At 41.8% G+C, this 27,648-nt stretch overlaps 1 protein-coding gene across 9 annotated transcripts in view; it reads right to left on the reverse strand.

Annotated features, from left to right (window-relative positions):
* The window catches only part of fgfr3 (fibroblast growth factor receptor 3), a 96,480-nt gene that overhangs the window by 62,298 nt on the left and 6,534 nt on the right, over window positions 1-27,648 (reverse strand). For all 9 annotated transcript variants that reach the window (XM_014995035.2, XM_014995036.2, XM_088002531.1 and 6 more), the window contains exon 2: window positions 26,736-26,959. In XM_014995035.2, coding sequence (XP_014850521.1) covers window positions 26,736-26,883 — 148 coding nt within the window. In that variant the 5' untranslated portion in view covers window positions 26,884-26,959. The remainder of the gene's footprint in view (window positions 1-26,735; window positions 26,960-27,648) is intronic.

Raw genomic sequence — 27,648 nt, forward strand, 5'->3', positions numbered from 1 at the left:
TGTTTGTGTTTGTTTGTAGGTAAGCTGGATAATGGATCCAAAATATAAAAGTGGTTTTGCACGTTTGCTATATTAAAAGAAAAGCATCTAGTTTTCAATTTCTTTTGGTGTCGACTAAATAAATTTATTTTCAGTTATGAGAATCAAATTTGGGTCAAAATCTAGGAATATGTAGCCAAGTTTAACACATTAAATAGAAGTTGATTTTTCTACAGTGAAGTTGTCTCTTCGGTAAAATTCTCTGGAAGATGAGGTTCTACTGGTTACGAAAGCTTGATGAAAACTGAAGCTAGAAGACGAATACTTTGTGTCGTACTTCCCATTTTCCATTGATCAAATTTTCATTTTTAAGATAAAATTTCAGATTTATCATTGAAACAAACTTCCAGAAGACTGCAAAATATCCGAAACACCAAGTTCCTTTAAAAACCCACCTCTGTTTTGATTAACAAAACCTAGAACATTAATCAATATATCTGATTTATATTTGCTTGATGATTTTGATGATAGCATTTGACAATATAATGTTTGAGGTCTCACAATCAGTTACTGTATGTTTTCATAATGTAAAATACATTGAACTGCCTTGATACTCAAAGGTGACAAACAAATAAACTTAATTTGATTTGAGTTGATGATGCACTTCTTTGTGTCAAAGCAGAAAACTCCAAAATGAGGAAATGTAAATCTGCTCAAGCAGTGTGAATATATTTGCCAGTCTTTGTGTGCATCTTATTTTTGTTTTATATGTCTAAAAGACACCATAATTCACTATAAATATCTTCCAAGGTGCGTCAGCCTCATAGACGGACTGGGACGTCCTCCGCAGCAGCGGCTTGTCTGCTCGCTGCTCCAGCCAACAGATTCTTTAGCCTCTACTTCCTCTGCTGAAAAGCAGCACCGGCTGCCAACCGTTTGGCACGCTCAGCAACCCGTCAGACTAGCCAGTATCACATGACCTTCAAACAGGATCTGTAGAGCCACCCTTCACCCCCACCCTCACCACACCACCCACCAACAACATCAATCTCCTCCCCGCCGTCAATAAAGAGCACATTTTTCTTCCGCCGTTTCAAAAACTACTCAAATTGTAAATCTTGCTCGTCTCTGGAAAGTTTCCCAATTCTTTTACTCCTTCCTCTATTCTCCTCTCCTTTCTTGAATGTGCAGTGAAAACCCCTAATCTCTGTTTAATATGGTTTGGCCGGATGTAAATACCTTTGGACAATGCCTTTAATCTGGGCCAGCCTGACAACCTCACACCAACCTACAGAAGACTGCCAAGACGAGACGGGCTATTGGGGGAGAGACGAGGGATGGAGATCAAGGAGGAGAGAAGAAGGGTGATGGAAGGAGGAAAGGTGGGGGGGGGGAGGTCTCTCCACCAAGCTGTGGCGCTTCATCAAAAGAACCCCCAAAAATCAAGTTAAAGATAGACATTGCCTCTAAACATCCCGCCCCAGCCTGTGCCAGCATCAACCCCCCCTCAGTCCTCCCTCCACTCCCGCTCAGGCCTGGACTTCTGCTCAGCTGCACTAACGAGCATCGGAAGCGACTGTACATCCAGAGTTTCTTGGCAGAGACCGGCCGTTTTTGCTCCTTTCAGACCCTCGTCATCGCCCATCGTCTCTCCCCACCCGCCTCGGAACGGGCCGCGGGTCTGGCCCATGGTAATTGTCATTCTGAGGATGAACTGGCCTAGTTTCAATTCAGCAGACAAAGTGGAAGAAGAAGCCCACCCCCCATAAAAGCCAAGATGTCGGTGGAGAGAGTGTGGGGCGGGGGCTGCCGAACAACATAATCACACAACAACACGGAGGAACCAATCTGATTACAAGGTGGCTTTTAGTAGACACGACTGCGGAGCCTCTCGTTTAGGCAATGGGATCGCTTCGTGTTCTGGGAGCGGAGGTGGTTTTACGGCATGCCGGCAGTGATTTGCGCAAACGTCACAAACAAAAGTCAAGACGACCTGGGAATGTCAACGGCAAAGTCGAATGACTTACAGCTTCAGACGATGGAGGGGAAAAAAGAACACGATAGCGACTCGCAACCTTGACCAAATCTATGTGACAACTTTTGGAAAACTGTCCAACAGTCATAAAAGTGAGCTCTAAAATGGTCCCGGCATAGAATTTGCGCTCTGGGGGATCTGAACTGCTAAGAAAGAAGCAAACGTCTCGAAGTTCAAAGAACAATTCAAAGGCCTCTAATCTGGAACTCCACAGATGAGAAGCATCTGATGGAAACCATGTTCAAACATACTGACACAGCATGAGGAGATGGCTGATTGAAATGTTCAACTCTGACCTCTGGTGACCTCAACTACAACCCTGCCCTGACCTCCCAGGGTGCCAAGTGTGACCCCCTCCCCCTCACAAATGCACAGAGACCTTCTAAAGTACCCATAGATAATGAAAGAGATAGCGATGTGCGTCTGTGTGGAAGGTGAAAGGGATCACAGGTTTACGGAGAGTGATCAGTGGCCATAAGAGTTGGTACTTAGAACACACACTCACACACAACTAAAATCTGAAAGCCAGAGTGGAGTTGGCATTGTCTACACTCTAACAATGACTGTCTTTCAAAGATCTTGGCAACAAGACCGCAGTTGAGCCTCAGCAGCCTTTAGTTAATTAATCTGTCAGGAACAACAGATTTTATTGACCTGTCACCTGCTTTTTATCAATCTGAATAAAAGCTAAAAGCATCTAAAAAATACTGCTGGAAGTTCTCATTTATATTAAGCCTAGTGTTTCATCTCTGTTGGGGAACAATGTCGTTACTGTTAGAAATCCACAACTTCTCCATATTTAGGTTACATATTCTTAAACTGTAAAATAAATATGAAGCACACTTTATTGATAGAACAAATGTAATAAAAAAAAATTTTAAGCTTGTTTTGAAGACATGTTTGTGCACGACACTGTATGTCTTTGACAGAAGTCTCTAAAGGCCTTAATATCCTCCAAGTTACTGACAAAAAGAGACACAAAACCAAAAGGAGCAAGAAACATTTGTAGAACATCTTGTTGGAAACTCAAAAATCTCAGTTTCAAAGTTTTGGCTAGTAGACATACAAAGTTGCTAGACAAATACCCCAAAAACATGCAGCTGTAAGTGCATCAACAAGAAAAATCTAATTATCTTCTTTCCACTTCATAATTATGCATACATTGTGTCGGTCTGTCACATTAAATGTATGTTGTTTAGGATTGTCATACTATCCTACTACAGAACTGTCAGAAAATTATGAGACTTTCCAAAGAGTCGGTTTCCCAACACAGAACACCTCAGGCTTCAATATGTTTAGTTACTTCCTCATTCTGCAGCACCATTGAGCAAAACGTTTTCACTAAGCAGTTTGTTCTTTCTGCAGCTGAGCATTAGGAGAAAATGTACTCAAGAACAGGCAATTATTTTTTGGAAAAGTCAATTCGATGTACACATTTAATGCATTTAGTCATTAAAGAATTACAGGCATTTTGTTCAAACATTAGTGAAGAAATAAATATACATTGTATGGTAAAAGTAGAAGAACGGTGACCACTATTACTTCCATAAACAGAGCGCTGCTGTGTGACGTCAACATTCTGCACAGTGTTGTTTTGGGGTCGTAAACTGTTCACACAGAAATCGGTTAATTGGTAGTGTGTGTGGCAATGCAAAGAAAAAGAAAATTGGATTTTGAGCATCAAGACCTGCAGTGTGAACGTAGCATTAGCGCTCTCTGGTTTCATGGTTCTTGTCAGTTGGAGCCCACTTTATCAGCAGAGTGTCAGACTACCAAACCAGCTCTATCACAGATGTTTAAGTTGCTCCTTCCAGATAAACGCCAGCATTGGCCTTTATCTTATGAGCCCTGAGTGCTTCTCCAATCTGAAACAAGCGTCGCGAATTAGAAAAACAACCTCTTAGGTCGTTCTGATTTTGTTTTTCAGCGATACACGCCAAACAGAATGCTGCACGAGGAGAAACCTGTCACATTAGGAAAAAGTGTAGCCCATTACACCAAATGCCGCATTCAAAAATAATAGTTCTCGAATAGAAAAAAAAAAAAAAGAAAAGACTTCTGATGATGGTTATTTAAAAAGAAAAAACAAAAAAAGAAGAAATAAAAATCCAGTCAGCTCTACTGTCACTGCGCCGCTGTCAGCCAGCACAACTCCACGTCTCTCTCTTCTTTCCAGTGTGAAGAAGGCTTCCATTACACTCTGCAGACGGTACAAGGGTTTATTATTTTAGCTCTCCTGGCAAAATAACATAAGGGAATACTGAGGGGGGAGGCCGAGGGAGGGAATTTGGTTTCAATATTAGATGCGTCAGCTGTTGCTGGATGTGGGGGAGCGTTAAACAGAAGCACACATGAGGGTGAGAGCAAAGGCCTCTGGATCGTTTCAGCTGTGAACAAAGATAGATGGATGAAGCACCACAAAAAGAAAAGGGGGCTGGGGAGAAGAGAAAGGAAATAAAGATGGAGAGAGAAGTAGGTGACCTAATTAGACTGTATTAAGGGGAAGGGTGAAGGCACAGGGAGCAGATGTGTGAGAGTGGAAAGAGGAGACAAAGAGAAGGATGGGAAAGAGGAAGGAAGAAGGAGAGTTGAGCAAGGATGAAGATGAGAGAGCGGCCTCACATCCAGACTCGGGAGAACATGAACGTTGCTGCCTTGCTGTGATAAGTAATTAGAAATCATCGCAGTGACAGGTGTAAAAACTTACATGACATATATTCATGAATCAGCCATGGTGCAAGTGTTTATCACCTATCAACCAATCAGAGGAGACTTCGCGTCTCATTCAGGCATTGGAGCGATAAGTCCCGCCCACTTGGGAGCGGCTCTGTATGCATTGTTTTGGGAAATTGTAGTTGGTGATATTACAGAAGGGCTACGGATTAACACACAGCCACACATTGTCCAAAAGAAGACAAACGTTTCAGACAAACAAACAACACTGGAAATCCTTTTTGTTTTGGAATGACCTTTTAAGGTTGAGGTACAGAACGTTGCATTGTACGGAGCCCTTCTGGTGACATGAGAGGGGAAAAAAAAATAAAAAACTGCGGTCATGACGTAACTCATGGGAACGACTCGTTCAATTTGTGGGAATAACTTAATAATGCGCAATAATAACTCTTATTTTGTGGGAGCCACTTAATTATAACAAATCCTGGCCACGAATCAAACAGGCTGTGCCCAAAACTTATCAAGTTGTGGGCACAGTTTTTTTTTTTCTTTCTTTCTTTTTGTTCCACGTTACCAGGCGAACTTCGTAGTATTGAGTATTTTGTCCCACTCATAATAATTTTGCATGTGTAGCACCGGTATCACACGGCTAACTGCGCTACTGGACCAGTTCTAGGCTCTAAGGAGTGGGGAAGCAAGAATAACAACACCAGAGACGCTGCTTTAAATGCAAAAAAAGCCGGCAATTTACTGAATGCAAAACACACATGAAACACAATACACAAAACCCCCCTAAAAAAAAAGAAAAAGAAAAATGTATCACTCCTTTTTATTCATTAGTTCACCTAGCTTATTTCAGTAAAACTAATCTAATTTAGTTAGACCAGTCTCTTTTTCCTAGGTTATTTTAGTTAAACTAATTTAAGTTAGTTAGACCAGTCTCCTTTTCTTAGGTTACACCTATTTTAGGATTCCTATTTTTTCTCTGAGTTAACTCGTTTTTTTCCACAGGTAAGGAAATACCCTCAAACAAATCAAAGTGGACCACAATTATTCAATTCACATTCAGAGACATAACATATGAAAATCTAAGTATGACACTTTAAACTCAAGTTCAAGTCCAAATGTGAATTCAGGTTCTCAGTTCAATGAAAAGCTTCAGTTTTGATTCAGTCCAGAAAAATAATAATAATTCCACCAGTTCTTAAATCAGTTCTTAATCCTGTTCAGTTCAGTTTGAACTAGTTCCTGAAGTTCCTACCGCTCCGGCAGCGAATTATCATACGCAGGAGAGTCCCTCCCTGATATGATGGAGAAGATGAATTGAAGGTCTAGGTCTGGCTCGCCATCTTGAATCCCGTCTGTGAATGTGGACGTCGCACACAGCAGACCAATCTTCGCTCCGACCGAGCTTCCAACCGAACAAAAAAACCTGACCTGTGTAACAGGCCACAAAAACAACAAACATCTTTTTAAATCCTCAGATTATACAATTAAATTCTTCTTCATAGACTCAACATATTAACTGGATAACCGTTTATACATTAACCTGATGACAGTTTATAACGGAGCATTTCTTGCAAACGGCTACGTCTTAAGCGTTAGCTTTCTGCCAAAAGGAAAGTACAATACAGTGAATATGTAAGAAAATAAACACAAAACTAACCAAAACCGATGTAGCTTAGTTTTCATAAAATCCCCGTCAGTTTCCGACCAGGCAAATTATGTCTTCTTAACTATAATATTAACTCTTTTCCGTTAATCAATCAACTGCTCTTTTCCTCCGATTCTTCCTCTGCTCCCTCCCTCTGGTCTGTGCACCGCAGCGTCACCCAGGCGTCGCGTCTGTGACGCTGGTTCCTTAAAGGGGCAGCGACGTTATTCTCTATTCAGACTTTTAATCCGCTATTTATTCTTATTTATGTCAGATTTTAACATGGGCAAGTATTTATTCCTATTTATTCAGATTTTAACTGAGCAGCTATTTATTCCTATTTATTCTGATTTTAACATGAGCAACTATTTATTCCTATTTAACGTGGGTTACATCCTCCCCTCTTTACCTAATGCACGTCCCTGTGCATTTTGAATTTCATACTGTCATAACTCCAGGGATTCTTAGAGAGCTAGGTTCTTCAAGAGAGTCTGTAAATACATCACTCAAGGTTTGAAATAAAGACTGAACTATTGTGATCAACGGGTTTCCTAGTTCAGGATAAGTCAGTCTTTTAGTCGCTTTTCTGTCTCTGATAGGTCTCCCCGAACAGTCACTTTCATTTTGGTTGTCTGTTTGACCCAGATCACTTGTGTTTTCTTTGCTCTCCTGAGCAGGTTGAGTAGAAGGATGGATATTATCCGGATCTTTCTCAGGTAGGTTCCCAATTTCCTCTTCAGCAATTGAGTCTCTCTCTTCAGGATCAGGTGAGTCTCTCTCTTCAGGATCAGGTGAGTCTCTCTCTTCAGGATCAGGTGAGTCTTTCTCTTCAGGATCAGGTGAGTCTCTCTCTTCAGGATCAGGTGAGTCTCTCTCTTCAGTTTCTACTGGAGAATTATCAGGGGAAGCTTCAGCTACGTCTGAAAGATTTTGCTCAACAGTAGCCAAGTCAGGTTCTGGTTCGATCCTTCCAGGTAAGTATTCCATAGGTCCGGAGGTCAGGTTGAAACCTATTGTGTCCACTTTTAGGTTTCTTTGATAGTGATATTCCACAGAATCAGATTGGGATTCATCCTCATCAGCTCCATCTGATGTGTTATCTTTAGAATATTGTCGAGTTCTTGGTCGCCTTACTGCCTTTGGCGGGTTAATTTCGCTTTCGACCGGGGTCACAGTAAGGAAACCGCATGGCAGCAGGAGGTCACGATGAAGAGTTCTTTGTGGACCATCTCTTGTCTCAGGTTTCACAACATACACTGGGACGTCTCCGGACTGTCTCAGGACAACATACACGTCGGACTCCCATCTGTCAGCTAACTTGTGCTTGCCTCTGAGACGGACATTTCGGACCAGGACTCTGTCGCCTGCTATCAAGGTGGAGTCAACGACATGCTTGTCGAACCTTGCTTTGTTGCGATCGGCTGTCTTTTTAGCATTCTCAGTTGCTACTCTGTAACTGTCTTCAAGTTGAGATTTCAGGTTGCGGACATATTGCGAGTGAGAGCCTGGCTGATGATTGACTGGTAGGCCAAAGGCTAGGTCAACTGGCAATCTCGGCTGACGCCCAAACATTAACTCGTAAGGGGTAAAGCCGGTTGTCTCGTTTTTAGTACAATTATAAGCATGTACTAACGGCTTGACATATTCTCGCCAGTGACTCTTCTTCTGGTTTTCAAGGGTTCCCAACATGTTGAGCAGGGTCCTGTTGAAGCGTTCTACAGGATTCCCTCTCGGATGGTAGGGCGTGGTTCTTATCTTTTTGGTGCCGATGAGCTCACACAGTTCTTTTATTGTTCGGGAATCAAAGTCGGGACCTTGGTCACTGTGGAGTCTTTCAGGAATGCCATAATGGACGAAAAAGTGGTCCCACAAAGTCTTGGCCACTGTCCTGGCTTTCTGATTCGGGGTGGGGACTGCCACTGCATATTTCGTAAAATGGTCGGTGATGACCAGAATGTCTTTTGTGTTACTTGAGTCCGGCTCCACACTGAGAAAATCCATGCACACGAGTTCGAGTGGTCTCGTGGCCACGATGTTGATGAGTGGTGCAGCTTTCTCGGGCATGGTCTTACGTCGTATGCAACGGTTGCAGGTTCTGACTTTATTTTCCACCTCAGTTGACATTTTGGGCCAATAGAACCGCTTCCTGATAAGATCTAGCGTGCGCTCTGTGCCCATATGGCCCATGTTGTCGTGGAGGCTCTCGAGGACTACGAATCTCAGGGCTTCTGGGAGTACAAGCTGGTAGTGAGTCTGAGCACCCTCTTGTCGCCTGCGATACAAAACACCATTTGAAACCTCCAGTTTGTTCCACTCCCTCAATAAGAGACCAAGCTCAGGAAGTTCTTTCCTCAAGGATGGAGGGGGTTTCTCTCCGGACTCCACTTGCCTGAGGACTTCACCAATGCAGGGATCAGCATTTTGTTTGTCTCTTAGTTCAGCTGGTGATAACGGGGGGATGACAGGTAAGCCACCAAGCTGATCCTCCTCTTCAAAGCTTTGAGGGAGAGCCTTTGGATGGTGGGCAAGTGACACAACCAAAGTGGTGCTGGGTGATGTTTCCCCAGGGTGATTGTTGATTACTTCATGGACCAAGTGCTTCTCACAGATGGCTTTGATGGTGCCTTCATTCAAATGTGCATAATCAGCCTCTGACAAATGTCTTTTTGTGAATTGTTGTATCCTCTCCAACTCTTTTTGTGACGATGTGTCATCAGGTGCTTTGCCATGAGGACGTCTGGACAGCCCGTCTGCGTCCTGATTCTGCTTACCAGCTCTATACTGTAGCTGGAAATCGAACGTCGACAGAGCGGCCAACCATCTGTAGCTCGTGGCGTCGAGCTTAGCTGAGGTAAGAATGTACGTTAATGGATTGCTATCTGTGACAGCAAGGAATGTGGCTCCGTACAGGTAATCCTGGAATTTCTCTGTTACTGCCCACTTAAGGGCAAGAAATTCTAATTTGTGAGCAGGATACCTGGACTCACACTTTGACAGACCTCGGCTCGCATAAGCAATGACGCGCTTCTGTCCCTGTTGCTCCTGGTAGAGAGCGGCACCGAGGCCCGAAGTGCTTGCATCTGTATGTAAAATGTAAGAGAGCTTGGGGTCAGCAAATCCGAGGATGGGTGCGGTTGTCAGTTTTTCAATTATGGTGTCGAACGCTGTTTGGCAAGCGAGCGTCCATCTGTCACCAAAGCCGTCCTTTGGATTGAAATACTTCTCAGGGTTCACTGTGGTTTTTGCGTGCTTCCTTAGCGGTGGATAGCCAGCAGTGAGCTCGTTGAGTGGCTTCACAATCTTTGAGTAGTCTTTAATGAACCGTCGGTAGTAACCACAGAAACCCAGGAAGGTTCTTAGCTCCTTCAAGTTGTTTGGTTTTGGCCAGGTTTTTAATGCCGCTACTTTGTCAGGGTCGGTCTCAATGCCCTTTTCAGACACAATGTGGCCGAGGTACCTTACAGAAGTTCGGTAGAACTTGCATTTCTTTGGTGACAGTTTCAAACCGAACTCTTTCAATCGGTTGAGCACGCACATCAACCTTTCCTCGTGCTCCTCCAATGTAGAGGAGAAGATGATGAGGTCGTCCAGAAAAACTAGGGCTTGCTTCAAGTTCAACCCTCCCATACAACGCTCCATAAGCCTCTGGAACGTGCTAGGGGCGTTGGTTATCCCCTGAGGCATCCTGTTGAATTCGAAGAATCCTAGAGGGCAGACGAATGCGGTTTTGTGTTTGTCTGCTTCCTCCATCTCTATTTGATAGAAGCCTGATTTGAGATCGAGAACCGAGAACCACCTGGACCCGGTCAACGCTGAGAAGGATTCTTCCAGATTAGGTAAGGCATATGAATCCTTTACGGTTTGTGCATTCAATTTTCTGTAATCTATGCAGAGTCTGACATCGCCATCTTTTTTCCTGACAACCACGATTGGCGAGGAGAAAGGCGATTCTGATTCACGGATGACTTCTGCATCGAGGAGTTGCTGGAGATGGGTACGCACAGCCTCTATGTCCTGCGGATGTATAGGTCTTGGCCTATGTTTGAATGGTGTCTCGTCACTGAGAGTTATATGGTGTTTGATTCTGTCAGTGCGGCCAAAGTCAAGCTCATGCCTTGCAAACACCTCTGGCATGGAGCTCAATTTCTCTGTTATCCTCTCTTTCCACTCGTTGGGTACAGGAGAATCAGTAAGGTCAAAGTCGAGATTTGGTTTTTGGTCAGGTTTTGTAGGAGAGTCTGAGCCAGGGGTCTTGACAGGTTGAACACTCTCAACAACATGTATCTCTGCTATCACAGCCCTTGGGGACAGGGTGATGTCATGCTGTGACTCGTTTTTGAGCGTGACTGGGATGCAGCGTGATAGCTTTGGTGGTAGACTCACCAGACTATCTGCCACCAGGATGCCGCCAGGCAGGGACGATGACTTTGGTGACTCTACCATCACCCACTTTCCAACGTCAGATGTTCTGCAGCTCACTGATCCCTGAAGGACTTTGGTCTGTCCAGCTGAAATGGTCTCGAGGTCTCTACCATGAAGTCTCACCTTCCCCAGGCTGGAATCAGCAGACTGTTTTTTCCGGATTTCAAGGGTCTTTAAGACAACTTTATAGCCATAAGGAAGAGACTCAAAGTTCTGAGGTGCAATCTCTGCATACTTCTCATAGAGAATATCCAAAGTGTTCGTGCCGATAAGCACTGATGACAATGTGGAGCGCATGTCAGGTACAACCAAGGCCAGCGTAGGTACCTCGATGTCGACTCCAAGCAAGCGCTTTGGGAATCTGACGGTGGCCTCAACATAGCCAAGGTAAGGGACGCTTTGACCGTTGGCTCCTTCCACTTCTAGCAGGTCGTTCAAAGAATTGAGAGGCAAGTGAGACAGGTTCTCTAGATAGAAGGAGTTGGGAATTGTTGATACTTGGGAGCCTGAATCCAACAAGCAGCTACAGTCTTTGTCAGCTATGGTCACTTGTGCGGTGCACTTGGCTCCAATCAGACCTTTTGGCAAAGTTACTGACTGTCTTTGTGTGTGAGAGTACACATGGGCTCTGTGCAACTTCTTTTTGGGACATTTTGCCTGTGTTCCAGTCCCCGTTTGTCCCACAACCGGAACTGGGTCTAGTTTAAAGGATCAGGCTTTGAAGTGCCATGTTGTCTGTCCCATGTTAACTGCTTTTCTTTTAGCTGCTTCCTCTTCTCAGCCACCAGAGATGGGTTTGGCTCGCTTTCACACTGAGGCTTAATATGCCCATCCTCTCCACATCTAAAGCAATACCAGGGCCTTGGTCTATTGCTTGTGCTGATGCTTGCATCTCGGCTGTGGGGCTGCAACCTTTGAGATGTGTGAGTGATAGCTGGGGAATGTGTGCCAGCTGTCTGGGGAGCTAGTGGTCTGGCAGCAGATTTAGCTTTTCTATTGTCTTTCTGCGTGATGCGTGTGAGCTGGGACTGTAGGTCAGCTATTTGTTTCTTTAAGTCTTGGATTTCAGACCTGTGATCAGGAGCTGGCTGAGATGAGCCGCAGTCCTCTTCACTCTGCACATAAATGCCTTGATAATGAGAAGACACTCTTGGTTTTGAAACGTTGAAGTGCTGTTTCATGCGTGAAGCTTTGGAAGAACGTTTGTCTTCTGCTGTACGGAGTAGCAGGAGAAGTTCAGCAAAGGTAGGTGGATTCTGCTTCTTTTGTTCTAGCTGGAGTTCAGCTATCAATATGTTATCCCAACAGCCTCTGACAAACTGCCTGAGAAGATGCCGATCAAGGTCGCTTGCAGTTACACCTCCCCTTCTGAGGGTGGTGCTCAGCATGACCTGTAGCCGTTGTAGGTAAGCTGAGGGTTTCTCACCATTATCCTGCATTGTGTTGAGATACTTGGCAAAGAGGTCATCTCCATCCTCGACTGTGCCAAAAGCAGAGTCCAAGATCTCTAAATACGCACTAAGGGGAGAATCAGGTGTCAGGTGCTTCACGATGTCAATAGCAGGTGATAAGAGACTTTCAAGAAGCTTTCGCGACTTGTACAGATCAGACTGCGTCATATCTTTAAGGAGAAGTTCCACACTGGAGCGCCATGTCTCATAATCTACTTCACTGTTGGGACGTGGGACACGCCCAGAGAAGGGTCTGAGTCTTAAGGAAGTGTGCACCTGCAGAGCAGAGTCTTCATTTCTCACAATGTGCTCAACAATTACTTTTTGTATATCAGATGGATTAACGTCAGAGAGTTTCAGAGCGGGTTGTGCCTTTCCTTTAGATGGTGTCGATGGTGGGGACCAATGATGTTGAACGTGCTGCTGCGGGGCCATACTGGGCAGGAGGCCTACATGTGCAGCATATTCGGGGGCATGTTGCTCTGGGGTATCAGGTAGGTTCTGCTCTGCATCTTCATCTTGGGACTCTGAGTGATCTAGATCAACAGTCTCACTAATGAGGGAGAGCTCTTCTCTGAGGACAGCTGCAAAGTCTTTACCAGTCTGTTTTGCAATGCCCTTTAACTCGGAAAGGTAAGTCTGTGTAGCTGTTTTGCTAACTACAGGTGTGTAAACATTGGCTAAGGCTCTGATGTAGTAGGTGACATCAGTCCTAGTCTTACTGTTAAGCCTGTATGGCAATGAAGGTAAGAGAGATTGCATAGCTACACTATGCGTATACTCTACAATAATCTGCTTGGCTGACTCTGGTTCTGTGAGGTCTACTGGAATTACCCTTTGAATGGAACCATGTTGTTTCAGGAAGTCGCTTAGTTCGTCATCAGTTTCTGTGTCAGTTATACCGCTAACTATGACTGAGTTAGGGATTTTTACACTACTGGTTTGAACGACATCCATTTTTTATTCTTTTTACACTAAGAACAATATTTTACGGTCTCTGGTTTCTAGTTTAAATGCTTTAAGCCACTCCTGGCTGGCTCGCCAAGTTGTAGCACCGGTATCACACGGCTAACTGCGCTACTGGACCAGTTCTAGGCTCTAAGGAGTGGGGAAGCAAGAATAACAACACCAGAGACGCTGCTTTAAATGCAAAAAAAGCCGGCAATTTACTGAATGCAAAACACACATGAAACACAATACACAAAACCCCCCTAAAAAAAAAGAAAAAGAAAAATGTATCACTCCTTTTTATTCATTAGTTCACCTAGCTTATTTCAGTAAAACTAATCTAATTTAGTTAGACCAGTCTCTTTTTCCTAGGTTATTTTAGTTAAACTAATTTAAGTTAGTTAGACCAGTCTCCTTTTCTTAGGTTACACCTATTTTAGGATTCCTATTTTTTCTCTGAGTTAACTCGTTTTTTTCCACAGGTAAGGAAATACCCTCAAACAAATCAAAGTGGACCACAATTATTCAATTCACATTCAGAGACATAACATATGAAAATCTAAGTATGACACTTTAAACTCAAGTTCAAGTCCAAATGTGAATTCAGGTTCTCAGTTCAATGAAAAGCTTCAGTTTTGATTCAGTCCAGAAAAATAATAATAATTCCACCAGTTCTTAAATCAGTTCTTAATCCTGTTCAGTTCAGTTTGAACTAGTTCCTGAAGTTCCTACCGCTCCGGCAGCGAATTATCATACGCAGGAGAGTCCCTCCCTGATATGATGGAGAAGATGAATTGAAGGTCTAGGTCTGGCTCGCCATCTTGAATCCCGTCTGTGAATGTGGACGTCGCACACAGCAGACCAATCTTCGCTCCGACCGAGCTTCCAACCGAACAAAAAAACCTGACCTGTGTAACAGGCCACAAAAACAACAAACATCTTTTTAAATCCTCAGATTATACAATTAAATTCTTCTTCATAGACTCAACATATTAACTGGATAACCGTTTATACATTAACCTGATGACAGTTTATAACGGAGCATTTCTTGCAAACGGCTACGTCTTAAGCGTTAGCTTTCTGCCAAAAGGAAAGTACAATACAGTGAATATGTAAGAAAATAAACACAAAACTAACCAAAACCGATGTAGCTTAGTTTTCATAAAATCCCCGTCAGTTTCCGACCAGGCAAATTATGTCTTCTTAACTATAATATTAACTCTTTTCCGTTAATCAATCAACTGCTCTTTTCCTCCGATTCTTCCTCTGCTCCCTCCCTCTGGTCTGTGCACCGCAGCGTCACCCAGGCGTCGCGTCTGTGACGCTGGTTCCTTAAAGGGGCAGCGACGTTATTCTCTATTCAGACTTTTAATCCGCTATTTATTCTTATTTATGTCAGATTTTAACATGGGCAAGTATTTATTCCTATTTATTCAGATTTTAACTGAGCAGCTATTTATTCCTATTTATTCTGATTTTAACATGAGCAACTATTTATTCCTATTTAACGTGGGTTACATCTGCACTAAAGCAGTGGTTCTTAACCTGGGTTCGCTCGAACCCCAGGGGTTCGGCGGAGCCTCTGCCATGGAGGTAAAGACACACTTATATAAAGTCGTGCTGACGCCCCGCTTTACCATCACTTGCTGCAGAGGATCACGTTACATTGCTTAGCCAATCAGTGCTGCGGAGGAGCACTGATTGAAGGAGTTCCACTCTCAGCATGGATTTGAATTTGTGTGTTTAATAACTTCAGTAAAGCTCACCGTTTTTACCAAATGGGCTCTTTGCACCTAAGGCGTTGACGTCACATCTCCAGGAGCTAATGCGGCTCACTTTTTTCCGCTTTGAGTTACCATGACTGGTAGAAAAGACTAAGTCGTATTTCAGATGCAAAAAAACAATACTATTAACATTGTTGTCTTCCTAATATAATGGGCTTTTAAGTTTTCGTTAATTTCCAAGCGATCCTGAATTAATAAGATGGCTTGTAAATATCTGTCGCTACCAGCTAACGCCGCACAGCAAAGTTTGCAGCCTTCACTTCACTCCGGATCAGCCTAAAACTACCGGGGATACGGATGATAAATAAAGGAGCCTCCCTGAGTCATTTCCATGGAATCACTTCTATATTCAGCCTGAAAGAGTTTATGGGAACCAGAGAGCAGACCAGAGCCAGACAGCCGAGCGACTGATCCGCCTGTACATCCTGCTGTAAACACCGTCCTATCTGAGCTCTTCACAAGAAACATGCAAAGGTAATAAAATGAAATAACAGGGAGACATGAAGCAACACGGTCATATTTTTCTAAAAGCAGCAACTTTGAACCTGAACAGCTGAACCAGATCTCTGACACCAGATCTGCGCTACTGTTAAGCTATGAGGCTTGTTGAGCTCCGTCAGGCTTCGGAAGTAAAAAGTCCGAACCGGAACCTCCCCGTTAGTCTGTGACACTAACGACAATAAACACATAATATACTTGAAAATAAGATAAATACATTGTCCGTTAGAATGTTTAGATACTTAAATAGCACATTTTACAAGAACAATGTCCGAGAATATTGCCTACTAGCATAAGCTAACGTTAATGTTAGCCACAAAGTTTAAGTAAAACTCACCTTCGTGTCAGTGAATGTATAACGAGGCGAACATCTTAAAACCTTTCTCCAGCTGACTTGTTGGGGCTTCGGATCGATGTACAAACCTTGGCCAAGCCCTGCAGCACCTAATGTAAATGATATTTGTATTGGATCGGAAACAATCGAGCCGCTTTACCCCGAACGCGGAAGCTGAGGTGCAAAGAGCCCATTCTGTAGTCTAAATCTGCTCCTTAGTCGCATATTTTCGGGGTTGGTACTGCCTCTAGTGGCGTGGGGGTGGTAACACAACTAATATAATTACATTACTAAATCAGAATACCACAAAGTCTTTATTTATTATTCATTTTTCATTCTCTTAAGAATGTAGAGCTAATTAAATGATCTAAACAAGACCTTAAAGTGGTTCCAGTTTCTCTCGATGGCCAACCTGTTGAACTGTGGCAGATTTTAAAAACCTTGGGTTGTTCCTGATCAGTCACCTCAACTTTGCTGAAAACACTGACTATACTGTTCTCAGAGACTCTACCTTTTAAGAAGACTTAGTGATCTTGGGGTGACCCAACTAGACTCTAGTTGAGTCACCCCAATGTCTTGAATTTGGGAGGAGAAAAAAAAAATCACTACAGAAGGGTTCAGTGAATGCGCATATGAAACTGGTGGGTTCGGTACCTCAAAAAAGGTTAAGAACCACTGACCTAAAGTTAAAAACAATGCTGTGATTATTTGGTAAATGTGCCCACTGAACCAACAGCAATGTACAAATATTAGCACCGTTACGTTTCTACCAATAAGACATTGAGCCTGTTGGATGGAGTACCAATAGACTCGTTAAACTATACTTATTATATAGTTTATTATTTATTGTGATAAATTTGTTATAAGAATTTTGAGTTATGGTTCTCAACATAAATTCCAATTAATGGTGTTTAAAACTGTCTGTATTGTCAGGATTGATAATTTTACTATTTGTTTCACTGTTTGTTCAATGAAAAGAAAAATCAATGAAAAACAAATATTTCGAAAATACTCTGCGGTTTATTTATACAAATCATATTTCTTTACATGATTGTCATCCTAAAGAAGTGGATTACAAATACGAATGTTTTTCAAAAGCACTATTTGTGTTTGTGGGGCTATAATTGCTGTGACACAGTCACAATCATGCAGTTACCTCAAAAAGAATAAATTAATAGTTCTTATTGTCACTGTTATCGTTAGCACAATAGTACAGCAAAATATTGTGATAAAACTTTAAGTCCATATCGCCCACCTTTTATGGAAGACAGCAACTGCCACTGACAGTGTTAATGAGAAAAATGTGTGAAGAAAATGCAGATTTAACCCAAAATTGACTAAAATTGTGCAGCCCAAGTGGACAGCACATATTAATACAACAAATATAACTAGAAAGCAGGTTGACACGACAACGTGACACACTATGAATCTGAAAATGAAACACTTTTCTACTGAATGTAGGAGGAAGCATGGAAACGTGTGGTGTACAGCAGGTTTGAACATGCATAAGGTATACTGGCTGCATTTTGCAACTGCAAACCCATTCCGCAGTTTATTGAAGAACATGCAGCTCAATAAATGGTGGCAGTAAATCTAGATGACAGAGGGACAGATGCAAATAAAGATAAAAAGAGGGTGGGGAGATGGATAACTTTTAATAGAAGGCAAAGCTGAAAGAGCCACATTTACCTCCAGTTTCAGCTGCTGCAAAAAAAAAGAAAGAAAAAAAGTGCAGATTTTCAAATAGCAGTCCGATACGACACAACGAGGCCTTCTGTTCCCCCATGTTGTCTGCTTGATCTGTTAAGTATCTCAACAATTGCCTTAAGGGGGAGCTTTGTAATTAAAAACCCGCCGTATGTCAACACCGCTGTCAGCCTGTGGGCCGAGAACAGCCCTGAACCGCAGCCAGGGGTAGAACAGAGGGCATGTACAGGTGTGTACGAAACAGAGAAGAGTGTGTATATGCCTCAGAGACATCATTACGATGTAACACGGTACAAGCAGCTCCGAGAGGACCATGAAAGCTGATGGAAACTTCAAAACATCTCCAAAGAAAAAAAGAAAAAGAAAAAAAGAAAAGAGGGAGTAAGCAGATTCCTGCGAAGATCTAGAGCTTACAGTGTGATTCTTATTTAATATCCCTGCATACATGTGCTGAGAACGTAGAGGGAAACGCACCGCAACATGAAGATGGCAGGGGCCAGACACACAGACCTGTCTTTTCATCCATAATTCATGCAATCCTTCTCACAGAGGATTTCAAAGGGCATTAATGAGGTATAATAATAATAATAGTCAGACAGGTGACAGCAGCGACGGGGTCGGTGTGAGTCCTGCTGGGCAACAGTGACCCGCTGATCTGTAGCTGTCAGCTCCCTTTTCAGAAAGTTTTGCCTAAGTGGACATTTAAAAGCAGGTGATTTAGACTTTACAAAACTAAAGGCGATTTCACACCTGATAGTCCGGTAGACTCAGATCAACTGGGGACCAAAACTGCAACAATTGTTCCATTTTCTGCTGGTGTTGTTCTCGTTCACAATGCACTGAGTGAAAAAAACCAAACCATTTCAAAACCTGCACCCTTTCTCTTTCTTATTGCCTAACACTGGCCTCTTTTTCTTTTTTTTTTTCAATCAAATCATTGGAAAGTAGGGCTGGGCAACATGGGGCTTAAAATAATCTCTGCAATTTTTCCACACCAAATCCAATTTCCAATTTTATTTGATTCCTTTTCTCACTTTGTTAAAAATAAATTACACATGACAGAAAACATTTTGAAAAACTTTTTTTCCCCAATCATCCTTTCTGTGAGATGACCTGAGTTCAAAGTCCAAATAAGTTGAAGCTGGAAAACACATCCTGAACCAAGATGTAGACCTTGGGTGTGCTGACATCACTGAAAAACAAGAAGTTCATTGGTTTAAAAATCGATTTATCGCCCAGCGCTACCAGAAAGCTGCATTTTGTATTTGCTCAGGTGATATAACTCAGGTCGTTTTTCAATTTATCTAAAGGATGTAAAACTAAACTGTAAGGTTGCAAATATTTTTCAAGAAATATTAAAAAAAGATTTAAAAAGTAAATCTTTGGAAAAAAAAAGCTCAATCACACAATTTTTACTGTATAAAACATAACAGACACTCTATATAAAACTACTGCATAAATATATTCTATCACAAGAATTTCTGTGATTCTGTACTAAACGGAAGCAGCGTTCAGCATTTAATTCCTTTACTTAAAAAAAAAAAAGAGTCTTAGGTGTCTACTGGATTACTTGCATCACAGAGTCGACACAAAGCAGCCATTGTTGCAGAAATCAGCGCTCTCTCTAAAGCTTGTTTGACCTGTATGCTTCCCACGCTTGCCAAAAGATTTCCTGATAACGTTGCCAGGGAAATGTGCATCATCGTGTCTCTGCTGAAGAGGAGGAACCGCTTGCAGCGCCATGGAGCCCGGGTTGTGATGAACGGCCCGGTTCCTCGTGGCTCTCGTTGAGCCCACACATGGCGCGTATAATGGGATGATTACAGGCCAGTGAGGTTGGGCGCTCCACCATACAGACACGCGTGATGATATTCTGGAAAATAACCCGACACATGCAAACTGGAAGAGAGAGAGGAGTCCCTCTTAGCCAAAAAAACAAAAAACAAAACATGCACAGATATTCCTTGACATCTTTTCATTTTTGTTTCATTGAAGAGGGCTGAACATCTGCACACTGCTGGTCAGCTGGCTTAAAAAAATTAAGAAAAAAAAAGATTTTTTTTTAATGGTTTTGTTTCTGTTCAAACTTGCTTCATCTAATTTACTCATGGACGAGTTTTGATGTGAAAACTAAAGGAGTTTTCACATCAAAAACTCTGCGGTTTGTAGCTTTTATTACATACTTATTGTTAAAACATAAGTTAAAAAATGTTCTTTTACATATTTGTTAAAACTGTCAATATGTATTGACAGTTTGTTATGAGACTGATAATCTATGAAAATCAAAGGCTCCTCTGCCTTCTCCCAGTGCTACTATTGTCGTCTGAAGAAATCTGGTCAGACACAACCAATCAGAGCCGGGAGGAGGGTCTTATCGCTGTTAGTCACTCTCATGCACGCACTGCTCACACCCTCCCCCCCGCTACGCTACAGCTTCTCTCCACAGTGGAGCCTGTCATGAATGCTAAATCTAGTTAGCATGTCAGCAGATAAACAGTTTTCTTGTAAAGGCTCTGATTCTTTCTTTTTGACTGGGAGCTGTGCATTTATTCATATTGCTTTAGTAGCTCAGGGAGGAGCTTGACTTTTTTCACATCGACAGTAATGATTTTAACAAATGTGTCAAAAAAAAATTTTTTTTTAAAGCTACATAATGCAGCTTTAAGTCTATGTAAATGCCATAATGCTGAGGTGTTTCTCCTCAGGTTTACTTGGGTACGTCTCAGAACAAGCTGATGGGAAAATACATCAAATCTTTCTTTGGTGAGCTAAGGGGCAGAATCATGGCTTCACTGAAGTTCTTCAGAAAAACTGCTTTCTGCATAAGCTGTCAGTTATTCTGAGAGCCACACACACACACAATCATACTTGCACAAACACACACAATACCTTCAAGAAAACACTGTGATCATCAAAGACTTCGTGAGCGCAGGAGAAGCTTTCAACTGGTAAGATCGTGCATGTTCATGTGCTGGACAGAAGAGAATAAGATATGCAGCCGAAATTAAATTTGACAGGGAAGACGAAGAAAAAAGGGGAATGACTGCATGTGTGCGTGTGTGTGTGTGTGTGTGTGTGTGTGTGTGTGTGTGCGCGTGCGTGTGCATGTGAGGGTGTGTGAAAACAAATTTCTTGTTGACCCAAGCATCCCCTGCTGACATGTACTGTGTTTAAAGGCGTCACGGATCTCATACACGTCTCCGTCTGAGTCAGGAATTCAGCTCCCTTCACTTTAATACCAGCAGATTGCTCAGGTTCCAACCAGGGTGGAGGACTACAACAAAAAAATACCAGTGACCAGTACCCGAATATGTAAAACAACAAAAAAACAAAAGAAGAAGTTAGATGGTGGGAGGGAGTAAAAATATCCATCATTTGGACATGCTTCAAGGTAAATGTATTTATTTGATTATTGATTATATTTGTAGTTATTCATTTATTTTAAAGGTATGTTCCAGTGTATGTGATTTGTTTCAGGGACTGTAGGCCGATAGATACGTTGGATATTACTGTGACACCATTGGATCTTGTTATCTAGTGTTTGTAGTGTTGACAATAACTAGCAATAACTACCTTTTTCTCTTATATATCACAAATATTTAATATTCACAGCGTTATCTTGACAACCTGACAGCTAGAACCAACAGTTACGTCACATTGCTAGACAAAAGAAATGTGTTTTCAGAAATTATTGTGTAGTATATAAGTATAAACTTGCTAACTTCTCTGTATCAGTACTTGAACTCAGCAAGTACATAAACTGAAACTGAGGACTTGTACTCTGAAAATTTGAAAAAGTATTTAAGCTCGCGTGAAGTGGTTTTTAGCTTTCCCAAAAAGATTTAATGCGATTAAAGGGGAAATGGAAACACATTTGCACAATAAGTTCAGACATGGCGAACTTTCCCATCCACTGGTAGATCTGCTCCTCATCAGAGGCAAAAAACTCTGAAAATTTACAAGCTCTTCTCATTTTTCTGAGATGTGTGGCTCATGCTAGCTTACAGCTGCTTCCTGTTTACCACGGCCACATGTAGCACCAACGTCTCTAAAAATCACGTCTTGCGTATCTTGGTCCAGTAGGCAGAAAGACATCTAACTCGCACTTTCCCCCTTTCTTTTTGTCGCTTTTTTGCAACATTTCAAAAGTTCACAATGTGTTTGCATGATAATTGGATGGAAACAAAGCCAGAGAAAGCATGGTAGTGGCACCATGATACCTGGGGGGGATGATTTTATTCAGAACTACTGAGAATATCTGGGAAAGACAAGAGACTCAGTGGAGAATCTTCTACAAAGAAGAAAAAAGAAAAAGTTTTAACTCAATATTATACAGGAACAATATTTTGTTCCTTTTACAATTACACACAGAATGCAAATGGAATACATCATGGTTTGTGGCCTTAATGTGACAAAATCTCACATGACAACCACAAAAGGCCACCAGCAGGAGGTGTGTGTATGTGTGTGTGGTCGATGACGAAAGGTGGGAGAATGACCCACACAGACATTCACCCTCTGCTCTTCGTCATTAATCTCCAGCATCAATTCACCCGGCTTTCCAAAACGCTACTTTCTCCTTCTTTTCCAACATTTGGGAATGCCACCATGCCTTTGGAGAAATAAACAACGGCACAGACTTAATGGAAACAAGGGGACTGCACGTCACACTCGCTCACAGACGGACCACAGAACCGCCTCACTTTACTAATGCACACATAAAAAGCAGGGAATAGGTCTGGAAATGACTCTAGAAGCCTTTTTAAAGCTTGTTTCATGATTATTTTTTAATGGGTAGTTCTGTTCTTTGGGTGAGTTTTTTTTTCCTTTTTTTTATAAATGAAATTACATGCTTTCAGGGCCTTCAGTGGAATAAACCCTCCATTGAAATAATTACAGGTTTTATATTTAAAATCTTCCATAAGTGAAAGGCAACCATTAGGGTTTTTTAAGTAGAAATAGCAGGGAGAGATTTGTTTTCCAGTCAAAAACATTCATCACCCACACTCAGTGGTCACATACATAAACACAAAACGTGGGCAAATTCATAAGACAGCATCAATACAGCTGCTGTGCAGATAGCTAGCAGCCTCACACCTTTAGGTTAAATATTATAACCTGTAAGCTTTCAACAACATTTCAGCACCTTCTGATTAGTATTCATCACAAACACACATATCCATCTACCATTCACCTCCTCACACACACACATCTCCTCACACACACACACTGTAACACACACACAGTCACAGGCTGTAAAGCTAAAGGAACTTCCCAACTGAGGTTGAGGGGAAGTCATGCCATCTGCCAGTAAATGACAGTCGTTTTGCCCCCACTGCTGGTCCATCTGTGGACTTGGGGAACTCTGCGGGAGGACAAAAGGCCGACAGGGAGACAGGCCGCAGGCCGGACATGCCTACTGGGCAGGGGAGGGGGATTCCAGCCTCTCCATGACATGCAGAAAGGTGTGGCAATGTTGCAGCTGGATGATTCACTTGGAGTTCACTTCCAATTATCATTAAAATAGCCACAACGTGTAGCGTTAAAGTAAAGTGAATCAAGGCTAAAACAATTTGTTGAATTAAACATAATTGTGATTAATCAGGATTCATTGTGATTCATCACGATTAATCGATTACTGAAACAGTTTTGTAATCTATCTTAAAACGTGTTTTCAAGCTTCTACTTATTTGGACTTTAAATTCAAGACAATTCACAGAAGGAACATTTTCTGTCATTTGTAATTTCTTTCCAAGAAAAAGGAATCGGACAATTCTCTTAGTGTTAAAAAAATCACAGATTTTATTTCTAAGCCATGTTGCCTAGTTATACTTGAGGCCTTCTAAAAACACTTAGCTGCCTGTTTTAATAGTTGAGACACAGTATTCCTTAATACGATGGATGCAAGTTATCGATTAATGAGTTAATCTAAAGTTGGCTGATCTTATCAATTGACTTACGATTAATTGATGAGCTGCAATATTCTCAAAAACCCGAATTTTCTCTTGTATCACGAGGGACGACTATCTTTTTATAACCCGATAGGCAAAATTTTTCATAATGCTGAAAAAAAAAATATATATATATATATATATATTTTATTGTTTTGTGTAAATTGTATTAAGTACCAACTGACTAAATAATAAATTGTGTTTTTTACCACATGATTAAACTTAAGACATAATTATGAAATATAACAGAACAGGAATGTCTTAGGTTACTGAACAGAAAAAGAAAGAATAACTTGTTGAGTGTTTATATTTTAAAACAGAACACAAAACATACTTTGCATCCCAAACTGGACTTTGTTTGGACTGTCTTACTTTCCTGTTTTTGTATGGCACCGCCATCTTTATTTCTGTATCAACTGGTTCCACTTAAGGATGACCAATGGTGCCCTCTTCTGGATGGCTGCAAAACAACGTTAAGATAACGTCTAAACAGTTAATTAATTAGTTAATCAGATGGAACTAATTATAATCAAATAAGCCTTTAATCAACATTAAATCTTAAGTCAATTAACTGTTTGCCTCTTTCTTAATACACATTACTACAGTCAGTGGAAATTGTCTTGGCAATTCAGTAAAAGCCAACATCCTCAGTCTTCCTTGTCTCTTGGAAGGAAGACAAGGAAGACAACTGGGGGCACAACCAATCAGTGGCGAAGAAAATGAATGGCGCTCCTGGATAGGTTGCTTTACAAAAAGCAGCCTGTGGTGTATCAAGGTGTGTTGCCTTTAGGTTTCTCAGCTTCTCAAGCTACATTTTCTTTCAAATATTTAAAGTATGCTCTATGAAGAAAGTCACAGTTAGGCAAATGTTTTAATGAATAGATATAGAGTCACAAAAAGGGCAAAATATTATTGTAAAAGTTGCTTATTTCTGTCCTTTCATCTCTAAGCTTAAACTTTATTGCCACACTACAATATCTCTAAATGGGCTCCTTTATGTTCCATTGCTTGTGTACGGTTGTCTGCCTGGTTTACAGTATCCATGGTGATAACATCTTCGATGCAGGCTGCTTCTTTCATTTCAAAAATTTTAAGTAACCAACAACAGAGACACTGATAGTGAGATAAAGTCGCATCATTTCATCAGAAAACACACTTTCATCCATATCAGATCAAGCGAACCATCACACTATCATGTGTAGAACCAGCAGCGACGTGAAACTACTTCTCAGAGTCTCTGCTGCATTTCTGCAAATATACGAAGCAGTTTAAAAAAAAAGTAAAAGCCAAAGCAGAAACAAAACCACGCCCAACATGATCTACCAGCAGATGCACAGAATCACAGCAGCTCTGTCGTGTCATTGGGGCTGAGCATGAGGTCAGACGCCCCAAGCAGCATTTTCACTTGTTTCATTTGTAGTGATGGAATTCCTCAGATGACATCATATTTCTAAAGCTCACTCTGTCAGGATTTTCACTCTGCAATCACACACATACACACATTATGAAAGCATATTAGATGCAATCCACGTCCCCTCCTGTGAGCCGCGTTATCTGGAAGATAGCCCCGACGTGTTCCTACACACCCGAACAAAGTGGGAAAGGCAAATCTGGATCCTCTCCAGAAAACACACAAGCCCTCATCTTTGTTAATGCAACTGCAGCATGTGAAGAGTGTCAAAAGATCGCTTCAAATGGCTTTTGACTTAAAGAGAAGAGAGAGAGTGAGAGAGAGGGGAGGAGGGAAAAAATAACTCTTGGCTAATGCCTCAGGAAAAAAAAAAGATTACAGCGCTCTGTTTGGGGCTTTTTTGCGCAATATGGATAGATTAAAGAAAACACAGTTGACGTTTACTTTGGATTGATCTCTGGGCATGTCTGCGCCTCGAGAACAAAGAGGAAAAAAAGAGAAATCACACTGAGCTCAGCAAACCAAAAACAGTCCAATTAAATCCCGCTGGGGGAATTAAAAAGAACATGTTTACACAAACAATAAATGTCTTCTGAAACATTTCTGTTTATTTGAAGTTAGCGGCGCGGTGAGATATGACGGGGATGAAGAAGCTGCTCAGTGTGAAGTGTCCAAAAGCAGAACATTTAGGATGGCTGTAAAGTATTCACACCTCTGTGAGAGTCTGTCTTTTGTCACATTAAACAATCAAAAAACATGTTATAAAAATGGACTAATGACTGCAACTAACCATTATTTATTTCATTATCATAATCAATAGAATATTTGATTTTCCTCATGATTAATCAATTAATCAGATAAAAAAAGATAAATCATGCAAATTTTTTCATTTAAACATTTAAGCCTTTTTATGAAATGTTAGAAATACATTGGAAGATGCGAATAAATATTTCATTGCCTAAAATGTTTGTACAGTTTTTTCTATTTGCTGCTTAGAGTGTGTTGCTCTTTAAGGAAATTGATTTTCTTGGAGTCCGTATAGTCCAGATTATAATAAATAAACTTCTAAATTAGGTGATAATTATTTCAATAACCAATTTATCACGATTAATCATTTCATCCCTGGGAAACCTCTTGATTTTTTAGCCCAATGTGTCAAGTTAAACCGTCAAAAAAACAAAGTAAAGCAGTTCATCGTTGTGGGAATTTTCTACATTTTCTTTTTACATGCTCCTTCTTTGTTTATATCTCTCAGCTGCTCTGACTCAGACGGATGGAGCGCCTGTCACTCATCACAGATTTTTAATTAGTTTTACATCTGGGCTTTGACAGGCTGTGAAGAAGTGATGATTATTTTCATAGGGCTTCATATTCACAACATGATGCTGCCACCACCATGTTTCACCATGGGGGACAAAGACTGCACTGAAATTTGTGGTTGTGACGTGACAAAATGTGGAAAACTTCAACAACTATATGTTTTACCCAGTGTATTATGAGCCTGGCGGGACACCAGGCTTTTCATGCCTCGCCAGGCTAAGAGCTTGTTTGTTTTAAAAGTATGGGGTTTTTTATGTACCAGTAACCAGTAAGAATACAAGCCTCAAAGCTCACTCAGCTCACTCAATGCAAACCTGTAAAAGTGCAACTTATAGAGGTTTGCTCTGAGTGCACAGTGAGACTGAGAAGAGAGCATATATGTTTCCAGCCAACTTTTAATATTAACACAACAACATTGTGGGTGGGCCACTGGTGACCAGGCTTAGCACGTTTTCTGGGGGAAACCCTGACCTCCAATATTAGCCATTCTGACAATCCACTCATCTTAGCAAAAGCAGCAACTAAAATGTAGATTTGTGCTAACAGGGGGCGGGGCCCCGCATCCTACCTGTGGGCTGAGCGGTGGGCAGCCTGGCCGGAGAGACGCAGAGCGGCAGCAGAAGGGAGAGCCAGAGTGAGCACCACAGAGCCGTCATTCCTCTGGACGGAGGGGCCCGACGCAGAGCAGCAGGGACCGACTCCAACTCAGGGCCCATCCTCCACCATCCGCATGCTGTCTCGCTGAACGCCGGCCGCAGACAACGGAGGGCCTGACCACTTCCTGCCTCCGACCTTTAAAAAAAGAGAGAAAAAAAAAGACAAACATGGAGTCAGAAAATCAAGCCGTTTAGACGTCTGGGTGTTCGTTGCGAGAGAAATCAACATCACGTCGAACCAAAAGCTGAAGAAACGCCGCGGGCTCTGTACGCACCATCCAATATTTTGACATAATATTCTGTACAGATTTTCAAGATTAGAGTGGAAATCCCTCCTTGCTGTTTTGCTCTTGCAGCACACCTGACTGCTGAGATGGGTTAGCAAGATTCGACTCTGAACAACAACAAAAAAAAAACAGCCGTGTGCCAAAATCCCAAAACCTACAAAACGAGTTTATTAAGTCATCTTCAAACTGCACTAATAGAGCAGATTTGTGTATTTTTGGAGCTAAATAACCTTTCACAGGACTCCGCTCCTGCTTGGGGGAAATTCCTCTCCGTGGTCTGGCAGCTGATTGATGAGAACCTGTGGCTCGTCCAGCAGGAATACCCAAGTTTAGAAGTCAGTGTGAGTTAAGTGTGAGGAGCAGGAGGGAGGCAGAGACACGGCAGGTACAGAGCGGGATGATGAAGAGCTCTACCCTCTGTTTGTCTAAGCGGGGAGAGGCTGGAATGTACCGAAAGCTCTGAGTGAAGTGCCCAAAAAAAGCAAAGTACAAACCGCCCAGTCCAAGCAGTCGTAGTACCACTGGTAGCTTTAACCTT

Source organism: Poecilia mexicana, unplaced genomic scaffold, assembly GCF_051168715.1.
Source record: "Poecilia mexicana isolate PSO_F unplaced genomic scaffold, ASM5116871v1 scaffold_22, whole genome shotgun sequence".
Lineage (NCBI taxonomy): Eukaryota > Metazoa > Chordata > Actinopteri > Cyprinodontiformes > Poeciliidae > Poecilia > Poecilia mexicana.